The following is a 20,967-nucleotide window of genomic DNA, read 5'->3' as shown; positions in this document are numbered from 1 at the left end:
GAACCCGTGTATCGTTACCTAAACTTCAACCCTTAACCCCAAACGCTGGAACTGTAGATCTCTGGACTCGGGACTCAGGGACCTGGAACCCAATACTCATCCCCTTCAAAGCGGATGCAACAGCAGTTTTCGGATGAACTGGGATGGGACGGGATGCCTGGCCAAGGATGCGAGTGGATGAGAAGTGGCCAAATGTCATTTGCAGTTTGACAAGCCCAGCCAGCCATGTCCCTGTGTGTTTGTGGTTGCACCATGGGACCCTCATAAATTTTGAATGCTAAAATTTAGAATGCTCATAAAAAATGAAATGTGCAAAGCAGCACAGCAACTTTAAGCTGCAGATTCCACAGGGAAATCACCCACCTCTGGGAAATACATTAAAATTATTCTAATGCTATCTAGTTAATCAATGGAATTAGCTCTTTAAAGTGAGAGCTATTTGCCAATGCCGGGAAAATTCAAATTCATGTTGATAAGATTTTTTTAGGCTTTAAACAAATATTTACATAACCCAAACCAATTTATTCAAATTCTTTCTGTGCATACCAATGAATTTTAAATTGATACATATTTGGCAGTCACTTTAAGCGTTTTAAAAATGTAAGTGAAAAAATATGCAATGCATTTTAAATTTAGCATTTTAAAAGTGTAAAAAAAATGTACATTTATAACTAATAATGCAGGTTTATTGCGGTCTGCAAACTGGTATGCATTATTAAAAAAATGTATTTAATCTGCTTTCGTTCAGAACCGTATTTATTTTAAATATGCATAAATAATGCTTTCCAACACACTACTTTAACGGATTAATATCCATTCAAGTCCTTGGGGCTCTTGAAGCCCCCTGAATGTTGTTGAAGAGACCACCGTTCCACTGTTCAGTTCCGTTTCGCTTACCAAAATGTGGGATTGGTTTTAATGCATCCTACGATGAAATGGCACTCTACTGCCAACTGCTGTCGCACTAATTTTATCAATTTCCCAGCAAAACTGAGGGGGAAAACGTCGATAAAGCCCAAAACTAATCGACTTAATCGGCATGCGGCAGTCTCTTTCGCCAGCAACTGCAATGTCCTTGACGTGAACTTCGCAGGCAATCGAGATACTGCCAAAAAAGAAGGGAGAATCTATAGTCCTAGCCTGCATATATGCGGGAGGAGTTTCCCTTAAACTTGGCTTAACCGATGATGACTTTGCCGCATCGTCTATGCCTCAGATAAGCAAGTGACAAGTGAAGTGCTTGTGGCGCCCCCGCAGCTCCTTTGATTTATTATTGCGGGGCTTAAAGTTGTGCAAAAGGCTATATGTCCTGGCACGCGCTTATCAAGGATCCTTTGAGGGGCAAACTCCTGTCTCGCTCTCATTTTGAGTGGGGGAGAAATTTATTTATATGCAGTGACTTTGAAAAGAAACTTCGACCGTTGCCAGGCGGACGAAACTTTCGACCTGCCAGCGCATCGATTATAAAACTTTGTGTCCCTATCTCGTCTGCAGCTTCCTTCGCTGGAATTGGCAAAGTTGTTAAATAATTGCGTCGAGCGTTTACTGGCCTTTTGGCCTTGGTTTCGACCCCTTGTCCTACGTTGCGTATGCGTCATATGCTCAATGCACGGCAGTCTGAATCAGAATCAGCGGGATTAGCCACCAAAGTTTGTCCGGCAGCTTAGCGGCTGAGTTAATTGTGCGAATGTCAAGACAAATTGCGTTAATGCGACCAGACTTTCGGGATGGTAAGGGGAATCCTGCTCCAGCTTCAACTCCAGCTCCATCTCCCTTAAGAGAGCTTCTGCAGCTTCTGCGTGAGTGTCGCAAAAGTTTTCAAAAAGTATTTTAAGCGAAATTTATGCAAACCACAAGGCAAACTGGCACTTCCCAAGTGCTTATTTATGCAAGTGTGTATGCTGTGTGTGTGCCGGGGAGTGCTCGGCTAATCCCCGAGTAATCAAAGTTTCGGTAATGTCACCAGAGACGGGCAAAAGCTGACGAAAAAAAGCGTATACAGGAAAATTGGGAAAAACTCAAGGAAAAGCCCCTCGCATGGATGTATGTGTGTGCGTTAAGGGCGGTGGGGAAAACACTTTTCCAATTAATGAAATCTCTAAACTACCATAAATTTGGCCCGTACCCAAATAATTAAATTTCGTGGCCCACACAAACACACAAAGGGCTCACACAGACGGGCACCAACGACTTGTTGACTTATGGGTGTGTGGGTGTGGCTGCCAGAGTGTGTGTGTGCCTGACATTTCTGACCAATTGCGCGCTGACCGCAAATGTAGGCGGCTCATGTTCATGGCCAACATTGTGGCTGTCAAAGAGTGACAAGATATCCCAATATTAAGGGAAAGGTACACATTCATGTGTTTGTATGTCGCAAAGACCCCCTTATTAAAGAGGAAAAACATTTACAGTTTCCGTAATCGGTTAAAGGTATTAGTCTTTGGTTAGCCAAACAGAAAATTTCGAAGAGGGAGTTGACACTCGCAATTAAAATTGACAGCTTAATTATAAAGTAGCCAAAATTATTAGCAGCTGGCAGATATTGGTTAATCGATTAGTTGGAATAATTATGTTTATTGAGCAAATATTTTCCATTTAAATTGGTTTCTCTCTTGTTAAATCCTAACACACATTTTAATCCTTTGGCTTTTTGTTAAAACGATCAATAAAAACTGCACTTTCCAACATTTTCGAGTCGCATAAAATGTACAAATTTTAAATAATGATAGCAACCTGCAACACAGGTTCGGAGTTACATACATCTATGCTATTTGTAAAAAATATAACGATTTACATTCATTTTATGGATCTATAAGGTATGATGATTTCTTTACAAATTGTACTAATTACTGTAGACGTATATTAGGGATTTTTCGAGATAAAAATAAAAAAATTTTAAATGGGATGGAAACTTCTTTGACCCAAGACTTTGATTATGATAAGCCTAACAATATTTCAAGGATCTTATAAGGTTCGAAAAAATTAAAAATACCCAAAACGATGTAAAAACTTCTTAGACTTCGTTTATGAAAGATTCTTAATAGAAATAAAATAAAAAGGTTGTAAAAACAATTTCTTTTTCGTTTCGGATCAAAATATTAAAAAGATATATAATTTATAAGCTCACCTGCTTGACACTGGCACTGTCCAACGCCGGATCCCCCTTCTCCGCTGGCCGCTGCTGCCGCCGCCTCTGCCGCCTGGCGACGTTGCTGGCGCCTTGTGAGCTGCAGATGGGAGACATCCCGTCGCAGGCGGTGCAGTTCCCGCCGCACGTGCAACGCCAAGTGCTGACTGGTGCCGTTGTTGCTGCCGCTACCAGTGGCACTCTCGCCGTCACTGGGATTGCTGGACAGGATCTGCGTCTGGTCGGCTGGCCAGTGGAGCAGCTGCTGCTGCTCCAATCTAAGCTCCAACTCCACGATCCGGGCATCCAGCTGCTGGAGGCGCTGCATCCTTTGCTCCAGCCGCGTCTGCCGCACATTGCCGTAGAGGGCGAAGCTGAAGGCGCACAGGCAGAGCACGTAGCTGGCCACGTGCAGCAGGGATATGAACCGGACTGTGGGACGAGGTCGCTCCTTGGTGGCGACACTGCTGCTGCTGCTGCTGCTGCTGCTGATGGGAGGCTGACAGGGGGGCGGGGCCAGGCGACTAGCGACGGCAGCCGATGCGGAGCCATCCGCAGGATTGTGGCCCAGGAGAAGGCTCTGCTGAGGGGTTTCCACAGCCCCTGCTCCTGCTGCTGCTGCGGGGGATTCCCCGTTTCCCGCCGACTGCTCCGATTGGGAAATATCCTGGGGCATTGTCCTTGGACTGCCGCTGGGCGGCGCTTTGTGCTTGCGCATACTGCTGCGTCTTAGATGGAAATGGTGGACTCTCCACGAACGAAAAACTCGCGTATGTTGCTGTCACTTGAAGTGTCCTTGTGTCCTTGTGGCATCACAGAAAGAGCACAGCAAAAGCACACATATGCTGCACCGCACAGTGGTTGCTCCGTTTTTCCTCTCTCTATTTTTACCCTTTTCTTTTTTTTTTGTTTTCGGGCAAGGCTTTTTCGAGTGATTTTCTATTCTTTCTATTCTTCGACTGCGGTAGTTGGCCAGCACATTGCGCCCCGTTGCTGCAGTTTTCCGGGGGCCATGGAACGGAAAAACAACGTTAAACTTTTGTTGGCCGTGCCACTCGAGTAGGAAGTCCTCTCAGCCAGTTGGGCTTTGTTTTTCGTCCTGTCAATCGCTGCTGTGGCAGCTGCTCCTGCTCCTGCTGCTGCAAGTCGTTGACAAGTCCTGTTCTTTGGTTCGCACTTGTCCTTTCAGGGCTCTTCACATTGCAACTTGTTTAGCTCGGCGTTCACTTTTCAACTGCAACGACACAGAATGAGAAGAAAAGTGAAAAATAAAGTTGGGCCAAACTTTTCTTAGGGCTACGTATATTTTTTCTACCCCTTGAATTATGTGCAAACTGGACCGTCGGCGGTGTCGCCACATTTTCAATAATCAGCCGGGCTCGCTGACTTGGCTACCAAGTTCAACCAGGCGTGCTGAACCCGCAGCCAGGGCAACCGAGCTAAGATCCAAGTACCTCACAAGAATCGGGCAACCGAAACTTTTTCGCACAAAACTTTTTTTCTAGCTCAAGTAGCAGTGATAAAAAAAAAACGTTTAAAAAGAAAAACACAAGAAACAAATAAAAAAACAAAAAAAGCGGGGAAAGGCATTTGACCCATGGACTTGTCGTGTCAAAAACATTTGTTGCCTTCAACTCTGCCCCACATGCCATCGCCAGCAGAAGGGCGTTTGGCAATACAAAAGTCATAAAGTGGAAATTATTGCACCCAGTGAATAGACGGAGGGGAGGACAACGGAACTGTAATGCTCTTTAGAGAAATGAAATGAGCTTGAGAACTTTTTAACAAGTTTCCCATAAAAAATAATAAAAACAAAACACAACAGCTAAGAAAGTATCCAAAAGTTGACCTATATGGTAGCCCTGGGCAGAAGTTTTCGAAAAAGTTTAAACCTATTACCCAAGGATAATTAAGAGGATTGCTTAATAATTCAAAAGGGGAGATAAGTTATTGCTCTTTTTTTATTAAAACTCATTTAAAACCTTTTAATTCTACAATTATCAAATATTTGCTGATTGCGGCCTAAATTGCTGATTTAACATTATTTACACGCGCACATATTTATACATATAATATTGCGCAATCATGCGCCTCACAACCAAAACAACAATAAGGGGAGCCCCCCAAATAAAACTCGAAAAACAAAACGTGCCATTGAAAAGGCCCCACAACAAACGCAGGAACCAGGCCGCAACCACAAAAAGCGAAAATTGCGCCAAGCCCCAAAAAAAAAGCATAAAAGTCAAAAGGCCAATATCAAACAGAAGCAGCATCGGGTTGAAAACAACAATGGATACTTTGATACTATATCCCATAGCACCAAATCCCATCACCTTCCCTACCCCTAAAAACCCCCTTCATTTCAAGAGTCAATGGAATGTTTGGAACACCCTAATAAAACTAATTGAAAGTCTTGTGCGCTCCGCAGCCAATAATGGCAAATGAAGACGACGATGATGATTTTGCTGATGATGACGTCGCTGTCCGGGCAACAACAATAACAACTGCAAGGCGGTGGAGAAGCTTTTAATTTAACAAATACGAGCAAGTGTGTAGAGAGGAGGTTCATTGTTCGTTCACTGGCTGAGTTTTAAGCTGACACTGCAATTGGCTGGCTACTGAACTGAACTCCCGATTCCGGAACCCAGCTCCCTACCAAACCATACCATACCATATCGATTTCGGTGTTACACAATGTAACTGCCAAAGGTTAATGCTATTCCGGGAGAAACTGGGGGACAGCTAACTCAATATAAAATAAATTGATTTCGAATTTCGAAGCGGAGGAGCTGTGGAGCGCAGCTTTTGTCAATTACATGGGGAGAAAGGAGTTTTCAAGATTCGCATCCGAATCGAATCGGTCAAGCAGCGCTGCAAAGTATGCTATGAATTTGTTCGCCCTTCCAACCCAAATTGAATTAAACTGGTGTGTGTGCGGCCACTTAGCACACACACATATTGATAGGCGTTTGTGTGGGCGTGTGGCTGTGGCTGTGTGTGCGTCCAGCTGGCAATTGAAAAATTTGATTTGGAATTGAAATGCAAATCAAGCCAGAATTGAAATGGTTTTAGCCGGACGACGAAAAACGGAATGGAATCCTGCCCAAGAGGCAAAAGCTTTCTAAGCCATCCAACAATGTTGAGTTAAGTGCCACACGTACGTGTGTCCGTGTCTCTGTCTCTGTATGAGTGTGCACACCCAAGTGTGTGTGTGTGTATGTGCTCTATATATTTTAGTGGGCGATGGGGTTACAGTCAATGGCTGTAAAAAGCTCAATTGCAATGCATTCAAAGGGATTATTGTCCTTATTTATTTTGCTAAATTTATTCGTTACGCACAAATGCGCAAACCAAACCCAAATAACCCGAATAAGAACATGGCCACGGGTCCGGTCGTGGCAAATAAAAACATGAACATGATGGCCAAATAGCACACACAAAGAGCAAAGAGGGCCAAATCAAAGTAAATAAACAATAAAAATAATCGGGCCGTTAGCAACACATGTGAATTTTTCATCATCACCATCGACAATCCCAATATTCAACGTCATCATCATAGTAGTCAACTCCAGGAATCGTTGTACTACACTCAAAGAAAAGAAATTCTATCAAATCTTTAGCATTCGTCTAAAAAAGGTGTAGTTATAGTGGGCTAGAGATTATATTATGTACCTACAAAACTTGTACTTAAGACCATAAGTAATATTTGTTTCATTAAAACCACATTGTCTTATATTATGAACTAGCCAATAAGACTTTTATTTATTTTAAGAATCAAAAGATATCTTTTATCTTTAATTTATTACAGGAGGGCAAAATAGTAAATGTCACACTTCCATGCTTAGAGAAGTTAGTATTTACCTTATGGTAATTTAATTTAATTTATTAGATTTAAAATGGTGTTTTTCCATGTGTAAGTTGTCCCTGCCGCCGGTCATATCAAAGAACTTTGTTGCTGGCACTACAAAAGTAAGGGGCAGCAACAAACAACAGGGAATCCTCGACAGCTTCGTCTGGGTTTTCGGGCAGGGCAATAAATAGTTGTCGTGCCATAAGAAAAATGCAAGAAGTGTTTAAGTTTCCTCGCTTCCCTTTCTCACTTTTTTTTGGCAGCCAGGACTTAGAACCCTCAACCCCTTGCTCACTAGTGTGAAGCATCATTTCCTTGCTTCTCCCTTTATTTCCTCCGGCTCCATCATTTAAATTGAAAAATATTGAGGAAGCTGAAGTAGAAAAGAAGTTCCTTGAAGTTAACTGAAACAGGGGCACGAAGGAACGACAATGTTGCAAAAGGGAAAACGGGTGGTGAGTGGTGGGTGGTGGCTGGTGACGGAATGAATTGGCAAACTTTCGATTTTGGAGGACAGCAGCCATAGAAAGTGTTGAGCCACTTCGATTTTGATTAAGGTTCCGCTGGAAGTAACCCGAAAAAAAAGGAAGTGGCAAGCAAACAAGGGAATCAAAAGCATAGGGACTTAAGATTCAAAAGGAATGAGTTACTTTTAATGAATTTTTATTTTTTTTTTCTTGCACCAGATAGAATAATCCAAGAACAAGACCAATTAGTACTATTACTTACAACCTTTATACCAGAGAAGAGTAAATCTTTGCAGCGGCTCGTAAAAAACGCATAAGATACTTTATAACATTTTACGCCCTGCCTACGTCCATATCTTACAGTCCGACCCATTCAACCGGTCTTTTGAGATATTTCTTCACTTTTATATGCCAGCTCTCTAGTTTAGGATTAAACGATGCGAGTCACTGGATACACTGAATATCTTGGCGTTAGCTTTAATGTCCGTAACAAAATACGTCGTTTGCCATTTCCCTATAATTTTTACAGCTTGTTTTCATGTAGATGCGGTTGCTGCTACTTTTACAGTTTGGTAAGGATTTTCTTTTTATGAGGCAGCTCCACATATATGCACACCCATGCCAAAAACTAATAGTGCAACTCATTTCCCAGCCTTGTTGTTATCGTGTATTTTACTGTTTGTTGCTTCTTTGTGGGCGTTCCTTCGCAACACTTATGGGCGTGGCCACTCCTCCGTTGGGTGTATGTTCGTATTTGGTAAAGATTTCCAGCAGAAGCTGCCCTTGGGAGAAATTACTTAATTTTGGAATTTCAATTTAGCACTTAGACAGGAAACATGGCACTAAGGAATGGAATTAGACGGATGAGGGGGTGGCGGTATGGGTTATTGCCCAGGAGCTGAGAGTGTGGTGGTGTGGTCTAGGGTGTGTGTTGTGTCGTGTGTGTGTGTGTATGTGTCTGGTTGTAAAAATTCAGCTTACACATGCTGTGACTCTTAAAAATTTCCGGAATTTTGGCACGCAATGTTTGCTTTTGTTTACTTGGCTACCCGACTTCCTATTACCTCTTTTTTTTCCTTCTTGCAGAACCCACTTCAGGTTTTTTTTCTAACCTTATCTCTGCTAAATTCCACACATCCTGGTGCCCAGGTATTTCCTTTTTTATGGCCACCATTCACTTTATTTGATTTCATTTGAGGCAGCAAGGTGCTTAACAACCTAAGAGGAATCCTAATTAACTCTGGGCTGACACACTCCAGCGAATGGTTAGTTTAACTAACTCTAATAAATGTCCTTATGTACAGTGAAAAAAATCATGTGAACCTTATAATGTAACAGTTTTAAAAGTACAATAATAAACTTGATTTACTTTTAACAAAGCAGTTTTCGAAAAATGTTTATTATCAAGTTTTATGGTAAGGCATCTTTGTACCAAAAAGAAGCAATTGTTTTCCTAATCTCTTACCATTATACCTAAACCTCATAAAAGGTTTTAAGCAATTATATAGTAATTGTAAACTACAATATGTAAATCTTAACATTTTTTATAAAACATGAGTAAGAGAAGCTAAAAGTTTTTCTTGTGTAGCTCTTTCTATTTGCAGTTGGCACACACGACAAAATCACACTTACTTTGTATAGTGGAAGTCGCCTACTGGCAACCAGTGATCCCGCCCTTTCCACTTCCTTTTCACCCCTTCCACACCCCTTCTTTTCAGGAACTCCTTTGACTCACTGTGCGGTGAGTGAGTGAGTTTGTTAAACAGTGTAAAGTTACACGCAACTAAGCACTTAACTGCATAAAAGCTCGAGCACAGGAGGCGAGTGCAAGGTGGGCAAAAAAGAGGGGGTGGTGTGGGGGATGGTGGGTGAGGAGGGGGGTGGAAAAACCACTGGCGGGGCAACCTTCAACTTGCAACGCTTGACTTTGCGTGCGTTTTTATGAATGGGTTGGCGCCGAGCGAAGAGCAACAAATGTAAATCCGCGACCCCGTCGAAAAGGTCGTCCAACGGACTGACCAAACCCGCAGGGCCTCCACTTCTCCACCTGCCCTTGCCAATTTTTAACCCCCTGTTGCCCGTCTGAGGCGAAAATTGTAGCACAAACCCGGACCAGATGAACATAAAACGATGTCCAGACGGGTTGCTAAAGAGCTGTGGCTATGTAAACAGACACAGCTGGACATTCGACAGGGGGCAGGGACTTGGTATTGCTCTTGGTCGTGGTCTTGGTCTCCATCTCCGTCTGGCCAAATCCTCCTCCTCCTCTCCTCTTTTCTTCCTCTTTCATTCTCTGTGTGGCATTGTCATGTTGCGGCTAAGGCGGGTTAAAGGCTCTAAGCTGCTGGCCATCAATTGCGCTCTGATCTGGCACTGAAGGCATAGAAAAGCGCTTAACTTCTGCACTGAAGGCACACGAGTTTGCCAATGAGAATGCAACCTGAGCTGGAAATGGCCCCACATCGTGGGAAATGGCAAGGAGAGGCAGGGGAACATGGAGGTGAATGAATGAGATGTGATAAGCTAGATGTATGGACGATACATCTAGGTGGCTTCTGTTGCACAGAGAAAAGGTTATTTTAAAAGGGTCTATTGATTCTAGCATTTCATTGGGATCAGAATATAGCATTCCAATTACTAGTTAGCTCACAAAACAGATGCTTTATATGGACAATCTTGAACAAATGTGTTTGCAAAACCCTTCAAACCCGAAACGAACAAGATAATCTCCCGACAAATCCCAAGATGGTTGTGCAAATTATTGATAATCCCCGAATTAAGTTGAATGCAGGAGTGCAAGACCATCCCGAAAACAAATCGGATAACCCGTTCCATTATTAGGTAAATTATACTGTATATGTATAGTACATTTATCTTTTCGATCCTTAAAAAATTGTAGCAAATTTATCAGTATATAAGAAATTTTAAATTGTAGTTCCCTCTTTGATAATTAAAAAATTTCACTAAATTTAAGACGTGTCGTAAATAATCACTTTAGTGTGTACTTCCAAAATCCACCTCCCTACAAAGTCGCAATTTTAATGAAAACTGGCTGTGGACCATAAAATGTTGTCTCATTTCTCACTCGGCCTCGTATGTGTCACCGGTTTGTTGCGGCCAAAAGTGCAAGGTAACCGCAAAAAGAGGGACAGAGAGTCACCAACCATCGTTCGTTCCACGCCCCTCGCCAATTTAAAATTTCACATAAGCTTCTGCCAGACTTTTCGGCTTGGCATTTAAGTAATTTGTTGCCTGCAACCTGTGGGCTTCCACCAGCCACCCATCCAGTCCCTTTTCCCCGTCCATCTCCATCTCCGCCTGGAAAACATACATACATCTCCTGTCGCCGTCATTGGTTGGCAATTTTTCACTGGCTGACAAGATGTCGCCTTTCCGTCGCAGTCGTTTCGTTGCTCCTGCCGGGTTGCATAATTGCTTTGTGGTTAAAGGATTATTTACTTTTTTCCAGCACGCCCATTACCAGGAGACGGCGGTCCTCGTCCTGCTCTCCGTCCGGATGCCTGCCGACTCACTTAAGACACAGTTTGTCCCCGTCACTAAGCCGACGGCTTGCGCTGATTTGGGCTTAAATGCATTCAGCTCATTTAATTTTCAGTGCACCGCAAAAACCCAGAAGGCCCGCTTCTTTCTGAACCCTCTACCAGAAAAAAAGTGTGTGTGCTCTTTTTAAATGAGTTTTTGTACACTTTATAGGTGGTTTTCTTGTACTTTTAAGCCTTGAAGCGTTGAAACTCAACTGATTTTTATCAGCTTTCCTTATTTATTATTTTTAACATAAATTGAGGATACTTTGTTAGCCTTATTCGTTGTGTCTTATTTTATATTTAGCCAAGAAATGACTAAATTAATCTTTAATTTAAATTTTGTGGAGAATATTATTCATTAACCTATGTACTCATTAAATTAATTACTTAAAAATATTCAATTAAAATATAAGACTACATAAATGAATTAATTCCAATATATTTAATTTGACCATGTTTTTTTAACAAAACATTTCTTTACATACAATGTATGCTTTGCATACCATTAGATTTTTAATCGAATCTACACAAACATTTTTGATAAGTCTATTCCCAAGTCTAAGCCTTCACCAATTCCTACTATTTTATTTTTAAAGGAAATTTCCAAATGTAATTCCTTTTTTCAGGGCATTTAAACTTCAGTGCTTTGGAACTAACGATTTTTGTCATATTTCCCTTTTTCGTTGGTCGGCTCGTCTCCCTTTTTCAGCGCTTCTGTGTCGCAAATTATATAATTAAGTTAAAGTGAGCGGCGGCGGGCAATTTACGAGCAGCTCCATCGGCTCCCATCTGGCAGCTCCAACTGGGAAATGGGTAATGGTTAGAGGGTACTGTATACTGTGTAGTGGATACTGGATGCCGGGTTCTGGGTACTGGGTATACGCTAATTTCTTAATTCTCACCTTCCGCTCACAGGGCGGACGTGGACCATTCCCGTGTGAAGGCAGCGGTGGCAGCCCCAAAAATAGCATTTCCGTATTGCCATGTCTATCATGACTTTTATTGTTGAATGTACCCTCCGGGGCTGGAGGCATACCATCATGGCATCACACCATAGCAGCACAACCAGTTACAGTGCGATTCCCGGTCCCTCGAGGTCCATGTCCAGGTCCCGGGTCCAGAGCCATGCCCACAGTCCCTTCACCCGCCCCTTTTTTCGTTGAATATCCCCCATTTCGGCTGATTGCTGTTCATTCGCGCGTTAAATGTGGACGGGTGGATGCTGCGGAGTGGATGCTGTGTTGAAAACGAAACCCCCATGCCATTGCCCACTTTCCAGCCCAATCGCCCCAACCCCTTCTGCGCCCCCAACTACATATACATTTCCCTGGACTATTCTTTGACTCTACTATATCTCTCGGCCCGTCTCACTGGGCGTTTTGTGTTCAATTTAGCGTCATAATTTCGTTTATTGCATGGCCTCCCCCGCCACCCAAAATCTTCGGCGCTGCTGTCAAGTGTTTTTTGTGTGTTGAGTTCATCAAAATTGTCGCCGGCCAACAACGATGACATCCACTTGACGCAATTTTCAGATGCTGAGAAGAGCGTCACTGGCAGCTCCACTCGAGAGTCATTCATTCATTCGTTGAAGCCGCTGCTTAGCATCCATTCATTCCGTCATTCAACCATTCATTCACTCGCTCATTTCACACCATTTACAGTTACAATTAATGTTTGTTTGCCTGTCTCCCGCACATTTTTAGATACCACCTCCTCCTTTAAAAAGAACTTCAAAGGGCACACCGAAAAAAGGGAGCAGAAGTCACCCACGAAAATACCGCCCAGGCCTATCTTAAAGCTGCAAGAAGCCTGCATATTTAATAATTGCTCAGCTGAAGTTCATAAAACTGGTAAGGAAGTCCCTAGAGAAAGATTCCCAGGGGAAATCCCATTCTCCTCAAATGAAAAGGGTCGTGAGGGATAGGAATGGCGGCAAAAAGCGCAACCTTAGCCCGCTCATAAATGAATGTTTCTGCTACAGAATTTACACCTCGATGGATGGAATGGAGCTGGATGAGGGGCAGGGGCAGCAGCCTGCGGCATGACTAGCATGCTTCTGGCCCAGCTGAGGCATGCTCATAAAGTATCTTGAATATTTCAGGTGTGCTGGCAATTTTAGGGTCTCCATCGCCATCTCATTCAGGTGCGGGTTCATTTGATGTCCACTGCAACTTCATTTGCAGGAACGTAAAAAAGAAGCACAAATCTTCGCGGATGGTTAAGCTGCCAGCTGGTTAGTTGCCAACTTTTTGTCGGCATACCTTATGTTAAAGGGTATATACTATATAGAATTGAAAGAGACATATCGCTTAGTGGTAACCAAACTAACAAAAAATTCTAGTACAAAACGATAAAAAAAGAACTTCATATAAGTGTAAGAAAACAAGGAATACTTTGTTAATCCCCATCATAAATTATACCATCTTAGTGCTAACCTTTGTTAATCATGTGTCTATAGGAATGGCAGGTTTATTACAAAATGTTGTCTTCAGTTCCCTAGTTTGGTGTTATTAACTCCCACAACTTATTAGGTAAGGAACTTAACCATAAACGGAAATATGTACTTTCCATAATTTACGGTCTTATAACTAGGAATGGAAAACAGCAGTTTTGTTACATTGAATGAACTTGAAAATAACTATAAAAGAAAAGAACTATATCGTATCCTTGCAGTGTATAAAGAAATACTTTGTCATCTCTTGCGATTATATCTTTAAGTATCTTAAGATAATATTGTACCCTTTACTATTCTATTGAGCTAAACTTACAGATTCACCTTAAATTTGAATTGCATACCATTGTTCCCAAATATTTAACGGTTTTGTCGTAAAGCTTAATGAAATCAAGGTACCCGGTATCGGTACAATCGTAACACCCGACTTTGGCTTCCCCAAATGATGTTTTGGTTTTTTATGCTGCTGTTATTTTTGGTGCAGAGGCTTAGCCAGCGACGACGTCAGAATTTCAATGTTTTTTTTTGCTTTGCCTAGCCTTTTAATCTATTTTTTTATGCGCTTTTCCGGGGCATTCGCCTAAAAGCTAGCTGAGGATTTTTTTGTTCCCTTTCGGCGGGCTGTTGGTGCTGGTTTTCTGCTTTTGATTTGATTTCGTTTTCGTTTCGCATTGTGGGTTCTGTTTTCCCTCTATATATCCCTCTGTATGTGGGTTGCTTTCGGGAATGGGTCGAAAAAAAAGAGGTACGTTTTTGTTGGCCTTTTGTTTTCCTTTGTCATCTGGTCCAGCCCAGCCACCCTAATTTGTTGTTGTTTTTGGTGAAGGTTTTTGCATACCTTACAAAGCACACACTCCGCACTCAAATGAGATTTTATGCACCCCGCTTATTATAATCAAACAGTTTGTTTGGTTCACCTCTTACGTACTTATTTCTCTTTTTTGCCTCCAGTACTTATGTATTTTTTCTCTTCCACGGTTGCTGTTTATATTTTGCCGCTTCCTTTTCACTGCACCTTCTGCTCCTTAGTTATTTGGGGCACTTAACATAATTTAATTTCGGCAACTATAAATTACAACTCCTTGCACTTGGCACACACTGAAGTTGTTTTTCTTTTCTCTCTTCGCTTCTTTGTTGTTGTCACAGCTCAGCTTTCCTTTCGCCCATTTATCCTCAATTTAAGGACTTCAAATGGGTGTGGGGGAAAACAAACGCCCGGAGGTTAGGATCCCGCGACCCTTAAAAAATTCGAATTTTCCGACACACACAATCACACCTCCACGCGAACAAAGCTTTTGGCGTGGCTGTTTTGGTTTCAATTTTGGGTTTTCAGTTCGAAATTCCCGGTTTTAGAAATTTTCCACCGCTTCCGGAAAATGGGAAAATGCGACCGCGCGATTCGAGTCGCCGAATCGGAATGAATCGGGCAGTTGGGTGTTTTTGTTTGCAGGCGGTTAACATAGCATCTCTCTCTTCGGTCGCTGGTTCTCTGGTGAAACGCCTCTGGAACGGAACGGTCTGGTCCCAGGAACATGAACGCAGCCAGATTTCTGACCAAAGATTGTAATAAATCATTTACAATAGTAGTACTTTACTAGTAGAACTCAGGTTGAAACGATTTTTAATGAAAATAATATAACTTAAGTAATTTAACCTTATAATATCGCTATATATAAACAACATTGGTCGAACCACAAATTTGGGTGACGTTCCCGAAATATTATTTTTTAAAAACCAGGATCAAAATAGAATAATGTATATTATGAAATTTTCGGTTAAATTAGAGCTAGAGCTTTTGTGCACTTCGACAAAATTTAAATATTTAACAAAGGTTATTTAGAAAGTTAATATCAAAAAATCCCATTTGATATAATATTATATTTATATTTAAGGTCCTTTTTAGTTCTTAACACATTTCTACATTGGCTCCCTCTGGTCTTAACATAGACCCAACTGCTCTTTCTGGCTAACAGTGGAATCTCAATGCCCCCACATTTATGGGAGAGCCTCTCTCTGTCTCTCTTAAATTCAAAGAGAGCGTTTTGCAGGAGGTGTTGCAAGGTAAATAAGCACGCATTACAAAGAAAGCAGCAACAAAAACATGATCAACCGGTGGGAGTTACTTATTTGTCCTTAAGTAATGCCCTCTGAATTACGTAATTGTGGCTTTTAAATTCCTTAATTATGCGAAAGAATTCTGAAGATGTTAAACGTGAGACTATTATTAAAAATGTTAGTACTTTGATAGTAAGTAGACAGATAGTCTTATAGATGACAACATTTCTAAAATTTAATTTTACAATATTAAGAAATTATTTCTTATTTCTGTTAGACAAACATTTTAAAAAGCAATTAAAAATCTGTATTCTCAAGAATTTATATTTAGAAATGATAAGAAATGTGGACCACATAAATTTGAGGTAAAACTTTACATTGCTTTTCCAAAAGTACACTCGATAAATCATCTTCAGCAAGTAAATTTTTGGAATATCAACTCAATAAATCTCTCCTTTCGCTGCGCCTTTTCGGAGCTGTAAGATAAGAGCAGATTTTGGGTCACTGGGGAGGGACAACAGCTGCTTTCGGCGGCCAAGGCCCCTCGAGAACCCAATGCGGTTGTTCTGAAAAGCCGGCTAAACAACTTTCCACCACTCCCAACGTATCGTGTTTTTTAGCTCTTGAGTAGACAAAGAGATTGATGCCGCTAATTATAATTACGTTTCAATTATAATTGGCTCCCAATCAGAGGTCGTAGGAGCAGCTTTATTAATTACCCGCAATTGTTGTTATGTGTTCCATTTGCCACGCGTTTCCAGTTCTCTCTTATTGTTCTCTCTTTACCGCCCACGCAATGGTTTCTCTTAGGAGCGGTACACTTTTTTGGTGCACAGAAAAAAATATTTAAATATACATATTACATCGAAAAAATAAATAATGCATGTTAAATAATTAGAATTTAATACCGTAAATTGTCCCGGTCTAATGTATTTTTTGTTTGTTTTCTAATAACTTCAATAAAAAAAATTTTATTTAAAGTAATATTTTCAAAAAATAAAATCCCAAGCTATTTCTCCCTCTGTTTTTTAGGTACATGCTAGATTGGTACTTCTTCAACTTTGGGACGCCATTCTCATTTCCGGTTTCCGTTACTTTGTGTGCGTGGAAAATTTGAACTGCGTGCCCAAGTTTGCCGCCCAATGCCTTTTTGCGCATCTGAATTTTATTGAAAACACATTAAGACATCTCAGCGACACTTTCGCCGGAAGTTGCCAATTTCCCCGACGACCGTCCCCCTTTTTGTGGGCGTGACCCGTCAGGGAAATCAAATTGTCTGGTGCAATGGTAAAGCGAATTGTATTTTACTGCCAATAAACGTAACTTCCCCTCGAGCAGGCTAATCAACGTTTTGCAAGAGTCGAAAAATGTCGCAAAGAGCGGAAGAATTACCACCCCAGCAGGCTGATAAGACACCTGCATTGATTAGATAAGAGCCAAAGTGAGAGGGAGCTTTTTGGTTTTTGGGTTCGTTTGATAGCTAGAAAAACCTAATCGCGCTTAGTCACAGGTTGCCAAAGCGCGAAGACGGTCAGAAATGGACGACACCGACTTCTCACTCTTCGGCCAGAAGAACAAGCACAAGAAGGACAAGGCGGATGCCACGCAGACTGCCAGGACGCCAACCTCGGAGCGGGATCTCAAGAGGATCATCATCTCGCGGCCCACCACAGAGGACACATACGAGAACTGCGAGCGGGCGGGCATTGCGCTGATCCTCAACCACAAGGACGTCAAGGGGCAGAAACAGCGCGTGGGCACCGAACGGGATCGGGATGATATGGAGGCCACGCTCAAGGGATTCGGATTCGATGTACGAACCTACGACGATCTGACCTTCTCCGACATCAACGACGTGCTCAAGGAGGGTGAGTTTCCATACAAGCATGTACTACAAGTTACATATAGCGCCCAGAAGCATCGTAGCACCCATAAATCGCTTTATCTACCAACTGAATCAAGTTTATTTTTGTCTTGCATGGTAAAATACAAAGTAATGTCTTCCTTAATGAGGAGACTAGACAAGACTAAAATATTTTTATTACCTTACAAGTGCTGAAAAAGAATAATAACAATCACTATTATTGGTATTTAAATTATATTTTAACCGATTCTCTTTTATCGGTATTGGTGACATATTTCAAACACAAATATCTTATCATTATCAAAACAAAGTCACTACTTTTATGACTGCAATAATTATGAGATAAAGACAGTAATCGGATATTCTGTTCGATCTGAAAGTCAGCCAAAACATTTTTATTTCAAATTTTAACAAAATATAAAAATAATGTAAAATGAATCATTTTTTCATACATCATTTTAAAAATTCATTTTTCTCAGATATTATAAATGATCTTACTCTATTAATTGCAGTGGCTCGCGAGGATCACAGTCGAAACGATTGTTTTGTGTTGGCAGTGATGTCGCACGGTACTGAAGGAAAGGTCTATGCCAAGGACATGTCGTATCCGGTGGAACGTCTGTGGAATCCCTTCCTCGGAGACAACTGCAAGACGCTGAAGAACAAGCCGAAACTCTTCTTCATCCAGGCCTGCCGCGGCGAAAATCTGGAGAAGGCCGTCGAGTTCTCATCCTTCGCGGTGATGACCAGGGAACTGGTCTCGGAACCCGCTGCCCCCGTACAGCCCATTACCTATGCCATCCCCAGCACGGCGGACATGCTTGTCTTCTATTCCACCTTCGACAGTGAGTGTTGTCAAAGTGTCTTCTTTTAATAATTTCACAATGAAATGAAAGTTTTCCATGTTTATAAAGCTTTCAATCAATTACGGGTTTAAAAGGATAGAGTTTCATGCAAAAACATGCCTATAAACAAATATTTATTTAACAATTGACCTCTTTAAATTGTTTGTTTATAAAATGCGTCTGGGAATTAACAAAATCAAATATTTTTGTGAATTATAAAACATTTAGATTTTAATTATTATCTTTGAGTAGGTTTTTTTTATTTCATTTGGATTTACCTATCCATCCTTACTGACTCCCATGCTTTTCTTTCAGAATTTTTCTCGTTCCGCAACGTTGACGATGGCTCCTGGTTCATCCAGAGTTTGTGCCGCGTCCTGGACCTCGCCGCCGCCAATGAGGCATCCCAGCCAGAGGGTGCGGAGCTGCTCCGCGTTCTAACAGCCGTGAACAGGAAGGTGGCCTACGAGTACCAGTCGAATACGAAGAACGAGGCCCTCAACCAGATGAAGGAAATGCCCAACTTTATGTCCACGCTGACCAAAACCTTCCAGCTGCGCGTTAAGCCCAAGACCTGAGCTCCGGTCACGAAATCAGCGCCAATCCATTGGGGACTGTGAGTCAGTCGAGCGAGGGACACCACAACTCTTTCACTTAATCGTAATGCTTGCAATTTGTTGATAGAAATACATATAGATGGCACTTATCTGGAATTGGCTTAGTGCCTCTGGGGCGGCGATAGCGATTGCTGACATTCAGATATAAATCGAATTGTAGTAGGGTCAGTTGCCCGGAAAATGTCGCGATTGCCACATGTTTGCGGTCTTTGTTTGCTGCTTAGATTCTGGCAGCTTTTGGCCTTGGCCCCGTTTAGAATTGGTGGGTCAAAGGTGGCCCGGTGTCAGCGTTGGATGACCCTAAGTGCGGCTTGCAGATGGCTTTTACTCACATCGGTGGCCCCATTTATTGTGTGGCAAAGTTGGGAAATTTATGAGGCCACGAATGTCCGGCTTTCGACGGTCTTCAAGACAATTGCCTTAGCCGCCATGATAGGAGATTTTCTAATTTCCCTGGCTCTTCTGGGAACTCACCTCTTATATCGCAAGGAATTGGCCAATTTGGTGACAGGCCTGGCGAGATTGCATCGCAGGAGAAGATTAAGCTGGTGGTCCACCTTGTTCCTGTGGCTGAAGTTGCTACTCTCCCTCTACGAACTCCTCTGCAATGTTCCCTTTCTCGAGGGAGCCGGAAGTCGTCTGCCCTGGACTCAACTAGCAGCTTTTGGAGTACAGCTCTACGTACAACATGTTTCGAGTGTCTATGCCAATGGTATATTTGGGGGCATGCTACTAATCCTGGAGTGCTACAATCAACTGGATCAAGAAGAGCCCATCCTGGCAAGACTTTTGCTGAAGGAACGCAGCTGGCTGATATTGGTCCAGAGATTCGTGAAGGTCTTTCAGCTTGGCTTCTTTCTTCTGGTCATTGGCAACTTTATCAACATTCTGGCCAACATTTACGCCTTTATGTCCTACTTTACGTCTCTTCATGGAGTTCCCCTGACCATTTCCAATAACTGTCTGATTATGGCAGTCCAGCTATATGCTGTCGTTTTGGCCGCCCATCTTTGCCAGGTGAGATCAGGTCGGTTGCGAAAAAGCTGCCTTGAACTGGAATATCTGCCCGAAGGACTGACTCGGGAACAGGTGAGTGAACCTGATATAATTAAGAAATTGAATATTATTTCCGATTATTCCAGGCCATGACCTCTACACCATTTCCTTTGGTATCACCCACTGGCAGTGTTAGGTTTTGTATTTTAGGCCTTTTTACCTTGGACAACTCGTTTTGGCTTTTCCTGGTCTCATATGCCATGAATTTTATTGTGCTTATCCTGCAGTTCAGCCTTGAGAATATGAAACAAGCTTAAGCCCAAGACAGAAAACAGAAGGAACGTTCTTAAACTGATCTCAAATATCAATCTCATATTTATTAAACCTTTCAACTTATTTAATTTGATATTTTTGTATATTTTTAGCATTATAAATATAAAATAAACTATCCCAATCCTGAATATTTTAAATTACCACTCTTATTTATTGGAGCAACGTTATGATCATGATCAATATTATAATACCCTCTTTTCTCCGGAATCTTTGAACCATTCATGGAAAAGCTTAGCCATTGTGGTCACATTAAATTTAGCAATGTATTCGACTTATAAATATGTAAATTTCATTTTTGATTTTAAAATTGAATTTTATTCCATTTTGCATTTAAATAATAAATGAATGCACGAAAGGCAAAGAGCTAAAACTAGATGAACTAGATGAAGAACTTAATTGCGTATCGATTAATTAGGTGTCCTTAACTATTTCAAATTGCCTATGATTGGGTCCTGTTTTGCGGAGTCAAATTTTAAATTTATCTTTTTAAAATTCTTGTAACCTTCTCCCCCCTTTTTCTACTATTTTTTATATTATCCATTCTCGTCCTTCTCTGTTCTTACACTTTTATCAAGCTCAAAAATTCAATATTTTTGAATCAAGGCGCCATGTGTTCTTCCTCTTCATGAAGATGAGTCATATTTTTCCTAATCTGGCAACACCAACCCAACTTCTTTCCCTTTAAGATGAGACAGCGTTTTTTCGGTCTGGCAACGCTTGAATCTTTTAATTTCTGCACAGTGGCGCCAAAAAGTCGACTATTGAGAAAGCGGCTGTTTTTGAAAGTATCTACCTTCGCTAGGTGGCGCTGCTATG

At 41.6% G+C, this 20,967-nt stretch overlaps 3 protein-coding genes across 17 annotated transcripts in view; 2 read left to right on the top strand and 1 right to left on the bottom strand.

Moving 5' to 3' along the window:
- LOC119555029 (collagen alpha chain CG42342) overlaps positions 1–14,845 on the bottom strand; it is a 72,866-nt gene extending 58,021 nt beyond the window's left edge. For 13 of the 15 annotated variants that reach the window (XM_037866303.1, XM_037866178.1, XM_037866244.1 and 10 more), the window contains exons 1-2: positions 14,370–14,845; positions 3,128–4,361 (exon numbers count right to left, since the gene is read on the bottom strand). In XM_037866303.1, the coding sequence (XP_037722231.1) occupies positions 3,128–3,845 (718 nt within the window). In that variant the 5' untranslated portion in view covers positions 3,846–4,361; positions 14,370–14,845. The other 2 variants (XM_037866186.1, XM_037866198.1) reach the window with 2 other exon arrangements.
- Positions 14,846–17,014: 2,169 nt separating this feature from the next.
- On the top strand, positions 17,015–18,911 carry LOC119555175 (caspase-3). The gene is made up of 3 exons (XM_037866428.1): positions 17,015–17,364; positions 17,873–18,205; positions 18,521–18,911. The coding sequence occupies exons 1-3, from the start codon at positions 17,034–17,036 to the stop codon at positions 18,781–18,783; spliced, it is 927 nt and encodes a 308-aa protein (XP_037722356.1). The 5' UTR covers positions 17,015–17,033; the 3' UTR covers positions 18,784–18,911.
- A 91-nt stretch (positions 18,912–19,002) lies between these two features.
- LOC119555152 (putative gustatory receptor 89a) lies at positions 19,003–20,227 on the top strand. The gene is made up of 2 exons (XM_037866382.1): positions 19,003–19,911; positions 19,965–20,227. Exons 1-2 carry the CDS (start codon positions 19,003–19,005, stop codon positions 20,133–20,135), a joined length of 1,080 nt encoding a protein of 359 aa, XP_037722310.1. The 3' UTR covers positions 20,136–20,227.
- The last annotated feature ends 740 nt before the right edge of the window (positions 20,228–20,967 follow it).

Source organism: Drosophila subpulchrella, chromosome 3R, assembly GCF_014743375.2.
Source record: "Drosophila subpulchrella strain 33 F10 #4 breed RU33 chromosome 3R, RU_Dsub_v1.1 Primary Assembly, whole genome shotgun sequence".
Classification (NCBI taxonomy): Eukaryota; Metazoa; Arthropoda; class Insecta; order Diptera; family Drosophilidae; genus Drosophila; species Drosophila subpulchrella.
Note: the sequence above shows the minus strand (reverse complement) of the source record. Positions and strands in the feature narration are given on the sequence as shown.